Raw genomic sequence first — 9,344 nt, forward strand, 5'->3', positions numbered from 1 at the left:
TTAACCAGGTTAAACAGGCACATTTATCAAAGCTGGTCCAGCAAATTCCAGAAAGCTACAATTTCTGAAGACCAACTTAGAACAGTCATAACTCACAAACTACTTGGCCACATGCCATGAAAATTTAACACAAGCTAGTTAGGTGAGTTATCTACAACTTTCTTATTATCATCTTAAGATGATTCTACAGTTAGAAGGGTCAATTAATCCAATAATTGCATCTCTGTCCAAAACATAGACAGAAACTGACATGCCACTTTAAACAGCTATAAATGGAGTTATACATATCCAATAAATGTGGTTCTAGACTTTTTAGAAATATTATCAAATTCTAAACAACTTTGTTGTAAACACCTAAAGCAAATTCTACTATTAAGAAGGCCCCACAATACCAACAAGGTAACCCTGTCAGAGTTTGGGCAGAAACAACCACTGATATTTAAGCAAGTATAACTCAAGATCTACTTAACCAAAAATCATGATATTTAGCTTTTTGAAAAGCTTAATAAAAGTACTACAACTCATGTATTATCACAAAGTCATGATTCATAACCTAACTAGGCCAATTAATTTAATCTTGCAGGCCTATTCAGAATAAGGGTAAGGCAATACAGGCAATTTGTTATTTTTATAGATCTTAAACTATCAAGCCTAAAATACTGAAATTTTTACCAGACATCACTAATCACATCAGTAACACTCCATAAAAATTTCACATTTATTTGAGTAAAATAACTGCAGTTATAAAAAGAACAAGACATGACTAGCATTGAGAACCTAACTGCTTAAATCTATTTTTACAGCTAAACCTTTAAACTAAAGCAGGTAATATTATTGATCTAGTACATAGAGAATTTCACAAGGATTCCAAAAAGTCCTCATTTTCTATTTTATGATTTTTCTACTAATTAATACGAATTTTCAAAGTTCATCATTCAAATCTGTAAAAAGCAAAAGAAAAGGAATGTAAACTTGCATAAGGGTCCCTGTAGTTTCCACAAATAAAACCCGAACGAACAGATCCTTAACGGCGCTATTCATATGAGTCACCACTTCATCACTTAACCCCCTGGAAGACACTCTATTCACGCGCGTGGTCCATCTTCTTCTTCCTCAGGACGGCAGCAGGGCACGTCGGGCTCCAGCCCGTGCCGACGGCGGTGGAGGACGTCTGCGGCCAGGGAGAGGCGCTGTGGAGGCGCGGTGATAGGGCGCACCCGTAGAAGGTCTTAGCGTGGCCAGTGACGGCCCATGGCCTCCTGGCCACATGCGCGGGCGACCTAGCGGTGGCCGCGCCGGCAGTAGCGACGAGCCAGCGGCGAACGGCGGTGGAGAAGGGTTGCGCAGCTGGGGAGTCGGTCGCGGAGCCGTAGGCGTACTTGGTGGTGGCGCTGGAGGGCAGCAGGAGAAGGAGCAGCGGCGGTAATGGAGTTCGGCCACGACGGCCATGGCTGCCGCGCGCTGGCACGCGCGCAGGCGCGCGGTTGGAGCAAAAAGGGCGAGGGGGAGCTAGAGGGAGTGAGCGGGAGTGGAAGGGGGAGCCTCAGGCGCTCAGTTATGGCGGAATAGGGACACAGGGGCGTGGATGCACGCGGCAGCAAAGCTCGGCAATGGTGGGGCGCGCTCAGCGGCATGGTTGCCACGAAGGCAAAACGTCGAGCACGTGGCGTGCAGCGAGGTGGACAAGGTGGGATGCCGTTTTGGGCTAGCTCGGGTCCGAATTAGACTTTGGGCCTAAAACGAAGTTTGAAGCCCACGAACTGCTCTTCATTTTTCATTTAGAGACCAAGGTCATTAGAGCTCTTCAACAGCGGATAATTAGGCCACAAACTATCAGTGTCAGCGCCTTGATAACGGTCACGGAAATTCACTTTCGGAGGTCAAAACTCGGTCAAACTCAGTGCAACTTTTTGCATGCTCTTCTCCATAGTATAACCTTCAACTTCTCTTTTTGGACCAACTCAAGTTGCTTAATGAATTTCGGAGAACGCGGAATGCCAACGTCGTTGCTTAGCGAAACTGACTTAGAATAATTCTAAGTGTTGAAATCAGCAGCAGGTTCCAACTTCGAGCCTCTGTTTGACTTATTTCCAAGTTGATCTAGCTCTTGGTCCAAAAACAAAGTTTGTTCTACATGATATGTACTACAACTTTTATTTAAGGTCCAACCTCAAAACTGGTATAGAACCTACTGTTCTACTTTGACCAAAGTAGGATCACAATGAAGCTTAAATTATCCTTTTTGATCCATTAGAGCATTTTCTTGGCATTTGCCCAACATGAACCTTTCATGACTTTTGTTGTAGAGTTCATCTAGAGTTATTTTGGTAAGGTTGCAAGGTTTGGTGAACAATCTAGAATTCCATTCACTTTATAAAACGATCCAAGCAAGGACATAACTTGTCATTTCATGTGACTTCTTGATTCTAAACTTCACGAAACTTTTCCATGGATCAATATAGATGGATATTGATGCGAGACACATGAAATGAGTACATCCATCATTACTCAAACATACCTTTAAGAAAGGGCAGCATGCAAGCAATGGTGCGTGGTCCAAGTTTAAGTGGTGGCTCCTTTCCATAGGTTTGACCTTGACATCTTCATCATTACTTAATATACCATGTTTGAGCTCAAACCCATTGCTTAATTGGTGGCAAACACCTAGGGTGTTACAAAAGAAATCCATTTATGGATTAAAACAAGCTTCAAGACAGTGGTACTTGAAGTTTGATTAGACAATAAGGAATTTTGGGTTTAAAGAGAATGTAGAGGACAATTGTGTTTATGCAAAGTTTAAGAATATGAAGTTTATTTTCCTTGTCCTATATGTGGATGATATTTTACTTACTAGTAGTGATGTCAGTCTACTACTGGAGACAAAGAAGTTTTTGTCCTCAAAATTTAATATGAAAGATCTTGGTGAAGCTTTGTTTGTTCTAGGTATCGAGATTCATCGAGATAGAAGTAAAGGGGTATTAGGACTGTCACAAAAGGCATACATAGAAAAGATCTTAAAGAAATTCAATATGCACAAATGTAGTCCCTCACCTACTGCTATAGTCAAGGGCGACAGATATGTGGATTTTCAATGCCTCATGAATCAGTATGAGATCGATCAAATAAAAACGGTTCCATATGCTTCAGCTGTCGGAAGCTTACAATTTGCTCAAGTATGTACGCGCCCTGACTTGGCATTTGTTACCGGGTTACTTGGCAGATTCTAGAGCAATCCTAAAATAGAACACTGGAAATTAGTAAAGAAAGTCTTGTGTTATTTGCAAGAAACGAAAAGCATCATGATGACATATAGAAGATCAGATTCACTCCATATAGTGGGATATTCAGATTCTGATTATGCGGGAGATGATAGAAAATCCACGTCTGGATATGTATTCACTCTTGCAGGAGGAGCTATTTCATGGAAAATCTCAAAGCAAACCGTCACTACATCGTCCACAATGTATGCCGAGTTTGTAGCGTGTTATGAGGTAACGGGGCAGGTGAACTGACTAAAGAAGTTCATACCCGGTTTAAAGGTGGTTGATGCTATCTATAGACCACTTAAGTTATACTGCGATAATAATTCAGTAGTACAGTATGCTCACAATAATAAGTCAAATGGTGCTGCCAAACACATTGACATAAAGTATTATGTTGTGAAAGATGCTCGCGGATCCGCTTACAAAAGGCTTACCACCCAACGTGTTCAGAGAACATGTAGCCGACATATGTTTAAGGGAAAACCTATAATTCCTAGATAAAAGAAGGCCCAAAGTTAAGTATCTATTTCAGAACAAAGTGGTGTGTTATAGTTGTTAAATCTATCGACAATTGACTATGACGATGAAACATGCCCTATGCGCTAATCTGTAATGGAATGAACAGAAGTAAATGATATGAAATTGAAAGATGGTAGGAGATTAAGGGAGAGATTGTTAGATTGATCTCTAATCTCAAACTGAGCCCAGCGGCCCAGTTGGGCCTTTGATCCGTGTTTTGATCGGGGGCGCCCAACCCACTATGGCTGGAGGGCCCCTGTCACACTGTGCTATATATAGAGGTGGGGGCCGGCGGCTCTGAGTACGAGTATCTTTTTATTTTTAACACTTCTTTAAACTATTTTTAATTCTAACACTGTTTGTTTTTTTTCTTCAAAAGTAACACTTTTGGCCACGCATATTTTCAGGGCGCGGCGAAACAACGCTGCTGCGCCATGCATGGCGGCGCGGTAGGGGTGCGTACGTGGCAACGTCCCGGCCCGCTGGTCGCTGACTGTGGCGCGGCTGTGGCGCGCCACCCGTCAGGGCTAGTAGAAGCTGAAGGTCTGACAGGTTCTTGGGGATAATAATGAATTGCTATGAACCGACATATACATTAATATTGTATTCTGCATGCACGGTGATTATTTAGATGGCTTGATTTGGGCAAAAAAAAAAAGGGTTTCAGAACCACAAACCAAACCTGGAGAGATTTTTTTTTGAGGAAAACATGAAGAGAAAATTGATGAAAATTTAGACAGAAATCCTGTTGAGGTCGCCATACACGATCTGGTTAGTGTTTGTTTGCTATGCAACATTGTTGAAACTGAAACTTTAATGCTATTTGTGTACTGAGATCCAGTCGAGGTCGCCATACACGATCTGCTTAGTGTTTGTTTGCTATGCGACATTGTTGAAACTGAAACCTTAATGCGACTTGTAGGTGCCTTCTGTTCATTTCTTCTGATTTTGAACCATGGTGCCACGCACGATATGGTTAGTTCTTGTTTGGTAAGCACAACTATGAACACTGAAACCTTATTTACTATATAAATAGTGATTGTTTTGGGTGCCTTGTCTGTTAATTTATTTTCATCTTCTGCATTTTAGTGTCAGGAAAATAAACATGATGACAAATTTTATCACAGTGAAGGAGTTGATCAGAATTCAAACAGGAACCCTTTTGAGGTCATCACGCAGGATATGGTCACTGTTTGTTTGGTATGTAGAATTCTGAAAGTTGAATCATTTTCTGTTGTAGTGCTTGCATAGTTGCATGGTCATTTTCTGGAGCCTCATTGTTGATCGCGCTGAAAGGGTTCATCCACCGGACATCACCGCCAGAGTATGACTTTCACGTGAATCACCAGTCTCCGCTGTCTTCTCCACGTGTCTATAAAAGAAATATATGAAGATGGATGAGTAATGTTTAGCAACTGTATTCCTATATCATATAAAATATTCCTAATTTCTATTGGCAAGGTTCATAATAATTTATATATGATAATAGACATGCATGTGCAGCACGCACTTGTTTATTAAAAAAAATCATTGATGAATATCAATTAATTTGAGAACATACATTTCATGATCTAAGCATGAAAATCGTAATATCTTAAATGACATGAAATGATCTCCTTAAGGTAAGAAAATCGGTTTGGTGTGTCTGATGAGTGATAACCAATGCTTGACTTCTTGTAGTATGTAAACTAACTGACAAATGTTGATTAGTTACTGAATCTGGTCGAGCACTTTTAATTACTTCTCATATGCATTGTCCTTTAAGGCTGTTTGATTTATTTTAGCTTATTTGAAGTGGAACTCTGTTGTTCGGATTACAACCAGGAGCCAGGCACTTGATGAGCTGCTTGGCGGTAATATATCTGTTGTGTGATCAGTCATGCCATCATATTAGTCTAATAGATGGACATTTTAAAATTCTTGATGGAGGGATTGAAACACTTTGCATCACACAGGCATTCGGGGAGTTCCAGTATGTTGATGTTCTCGTTCCTGTTGTCTCTTTTTCTGTGTAAAATGTTATGATATGGGGGTCACACTTGTAATAAACGTATTTAGGCCTAGCTCAATTATGTATTAATGTATTTATTAGGTCGATGATACAACCTTCCCGACCCTCTTGTACTGCCTTTTTCTGTTGTCTCATCTTCCAGAGGTATTTCTAGCACTAGCAGTGCATCTTATAGTTTCTAATCATGCTTTTGCTTTGCTAACTTAACCACATGAATACAATTTCTCTGCATTTTCTTGGTGTGAAGTGATTCGTTAATGACAATGAAATTGAGGTGGGATCTCTGTTTTCTCTAAATTGAACAGTATATGAAACAATTCTTTGTATACTATTGCTGGGACTGAGAAAAATTTGCCATTGTATACAACACAATTGCGCACAAACATCTTACATGGAAGAAATGTCTCAAGTATTTATTGAGAATAGTTAATTAGACTCATCTAGCTTTTTAGTTTGAAATATATGTCATCTGGTTGTCTTGCAGGTCGGAAGACCCAGTTGGCGGGAGGGGGGGGGGGGGGGGGGGGGGGGGGGACAAGTGAGGATGATGGAGAAATTGCACTCTCTCCATATATATATGTCAATAAATAACGAACTATCTCCAAAGCTAATATTTGGGCAATGTAATTGTATCATCATGCATTTTAGAAATATCCTTGAAATTTTATTGGTACTCCTCCACGTGCGTGCCACATGTGCATATCCACTAGTGATGAATAAGATTAGATGCATTGGAAGCATACATGTTCATGCTGTGCGATGAGGTACACTGCTGCTTAACACATGTGCTGTGTAAGTTTGGAGCTGTGTGAGTTTGGAGCTACACATGTGATCTGTGTTGATGAACAAATAAAGTACTATTGATCTGTGTTTGTGTGATGAACAATGTAGTATGACAGATGTGTATATATGTCATTTGTGAAGTGATCTGATGTCATTTGTGTTATATTTGTGAGATCTCTAGGTAGTAAGGAAAATACTACATACGCGTGTAGACTAGAGGCGTCTGTAGTGTGCTTCTTACTACATACGCGTATTAAGAACATGAGTGTGCTTCATATAAACACGTCTGTAGTATGATTCTACAGTATGGTTCTTACGATAGACGTATTTATAAATACCGTCTGTAGTATGATTCTTACTACAGACGCGTGATAAAAACACGTGTCTATAGCATAAAGTTTCTACAAACGTGTTAACCTTATCATAGACGTGTGTTTGTAACACGCGTCTCTTGTAAGGGGTTACTACATGCGTGTTCGTAACACGCATCTCTGGGAAGGGGTTACTACATAGGTGTCTTTACTCCCACTGGTATTTGTATGTCACAGTCGCGTGTTAGCAATACGTGTCTATAGTACATGCTTATTACAAATGCGCTTTTGCGCGTCTGTAACAAGCCCTTATTATAGACGTGATGTGCCTAAACGCGGATCTGTGATGTGTTTTTCTTTACATAGTGTAAACATGTTGTTCATTTATTCAACTGACACTAATGTTCTGGACACCGCGGCGATTTGCAAGATGATAAACGAGAAACGCAAATACATCACGTAGACTCTGAACACACACCCAAGCAGTATTGCTTCATGCGGTCTGGGCGTCAGGCTGATGGCAGCTTCATAAGCTCCACGACCTTCCTCACGCTCGGCCTGTCCATTACCTCAGCGAGCCAAGCCTTGACATGTGGATATGCATCAAGCACTGACGCGTGGGACCCGCCAAGCAGGTAGTAAGCCGCTGGGAAATGGCTGATATCCGCCAAGCTAACAAAGTCTCCGGCTAAGTACTTGAACCTGGACAGACGTGCCTCGTAAACCCCTAGGGCCGTCTTGAGCTTCTCCAGATTCTCCTGGACGATTTTCGTGTCTGTTTCGCCACCTAGGAAGGGGACGACCAAGCACTGGAAGATGATAGGCGACATGGTGCTGCTGAAGTGCCCCGACTCGACTTCCAGCCAAACGTCCACCATTGCTGACTCAGCGAGGTTGCTTTCTCGAAGGAGATCCGACCCGCCTTTGCGAAGGATGTACTTTGAAATTGCACGGGACTCTGTTAAGATATACGTACGTATAAGTATGTACTAGTAAATTGTCATATGTGTGCAATTATTATATATTATATAGATACGTATAAAGGGAAGAATGCAACGAGCTTGTTTAACCACAGCACAGCAGCCTTTCTTGACTTCCTCACCACATCGTTCTTTAAACATAGCTACCTCGCTCCATTACTTAGGATTGATGCTCAATTAGATAGTTGATTTTATTTTCTATTACTAGAGCATGGCAGTGAAGACAGTGCAACAGATTTCGCACTACCGGAATGAGTCCTTATGATTCTCAAAGGATGGTGAGGGTAGGTCCCGAGGAAGAAGGCTTGAGGCGCGCTAAATACAATTGTTTTTATCAACACGCGGTAGAGAAGGCATTGCATTCGATGTGATTTCCGCTGCTTCGAGTAATTCCAAGAAACTCTCTAAATCCTTCCTAAATATGAGGAATAGAGATTTTGGTGAAAAGGTATCCTCCAACAGCTCGTCTAAATGGATATCCAAATATAGTCATCTTATTTTCCGGATTTCTCGCTAGCCAAAAATAGAAGACGGGAATGACTCTTTAGAGGGCTCATGAGATGTAGAAAAGCTGTTGGAGAGTGAGAAGATATAAAAAACGATTTTATGCAAATGACTCTTCAAATAATAATTTAGAGAGTGAGATTTGGAAAGACTCTTAGAGATGCTCTTACGTTATGCATATCGTAATTTTCCTTAAAAAACTTTATATTTTTTTGCCAGAAAAAAACTTTTATATAATGCAAAGCAATGACACAGGTAAAAGGAAAATCTATCTATCATTTTTTCTTTGGAAAAAAAAAGAGAGAATCTATTTCAATAATATTGGATCAAACCAAGCACGAAACGAGCATTGTTTGTTACAATCTCACCGTAAAGAATCAGATCGCCATCCTGGAAAGCTGGGACCTGACCGAAGGGCTGCAAAATCAAGTAAAGAAAGAGTAACAATATATGAGAAACGGCCACCAGATATCATTAATCGGGAGGATCAGGGAGATAATAGAGAAGAGTTGGACGGAGTACGTTGCGGGCATCATGCGCCGGGCTCTTGTGCTCGCCGGTGGTCATGTCGACGGGGACTACCTCGTATTCGGCGCCGACCTCCTCCAGGCAGACAAGAACGCGTGCCACGTTCGTCGACATTGCTGGCCCATACACCTTCATTGCCATTATTTCGTCTTGGCAGTGTGAGATGAATGTAGGAGCCTGCTGTGGATCGATGGCACCTCTTACTGGAAACGAAGCCTTGCTTAATAGAGATTTGAGCTATGCATTGTATGAGTCAACTCCTTGGGGTTTGCGTTAACTAAAGAAACTCTTGTGGACACGGATCAGATCATCATATGGAAAACTTCGGGGCCAATGTACCTACTCTCATTGAAGTCAACGTCAACATAATGAATAGAGATAGTTTTTAGCATTGCGTGTCACTGGTGGTGGTGGTTCGTGGTGACTCATCTCAACAGTTTCTAAT

The 9,344-nt window shown here is 41.2% G+C and overlaps 1 protein-coding gene across 1 annotated transcript; it reads right to left on the bottom strand.

Moving 5' to 3' along the window:
• Positions 1 to 7,309: 7,309 nt before the first annotated feature.
• LOC136453110 (probable glutathione S-transferase GSTF1) lies at positions 7,310 to 9,073 on the bottom strand. The gene is made up of 3 exons (XM_066453683.1): positions 8,894 to 9,073; positions 8,740 to 8,788; positions 7,310 to 7,845 (listed from the first exon to the last, which is right to left on the bottom strand). Exons 1-3 carry the CDS (start codon positions 9,038 to 9,040, stop codon positions 7,397 to 7,399), a joined length of 645 nt encoding a protein of 214 aa, XP_066309780.1. The 5' UTR covers positions 9,041 to 9,073; the 3' UTR covers positions 7,310 to 7,396.
• Positions 9,074 to 9,344: the final 271 nt, after the last annotated feature.

Source organism: Miscanthus floridulus, chromosome 5 (genome assembly GCF_019320115.1).
Source record: "Miscanthus floridulus cultivar M001 chromosome 5, ASM1932011v1, whole genome shotgun sequence".
Classification (NCBI taxonomy): domain Eukaryota; kingdom Viridiplantae; phylum Streptophyta; class Magnoliopsida; order Poales; family Poaceae; genus Miscanthus; species Miscanthus floridulus.

Coding starts and splice junctions, on each gene's coding strand:
- LOC136453110 (XM_066453683.1), bottom strand. CDS start 9,040: ATGGCAATGAAGGTGTATGGGCCAGCAATGTCGACGAACGTGGCACGC. Junction 8,789..8,893: donor CGGCGCATGATGCCCGCAAC/GTACTCCGTCCA, acceptor TTGATTTTGCAG/CCCTTCGGTCAGGTCCCAGC. Junction 7,846..8,739: donor TGGCGATCTGATTCTTTACG/GTGAGATTGTAA, acceptor ATATCTTAACAG/AGTCCCGTGCAATTTCAAAG.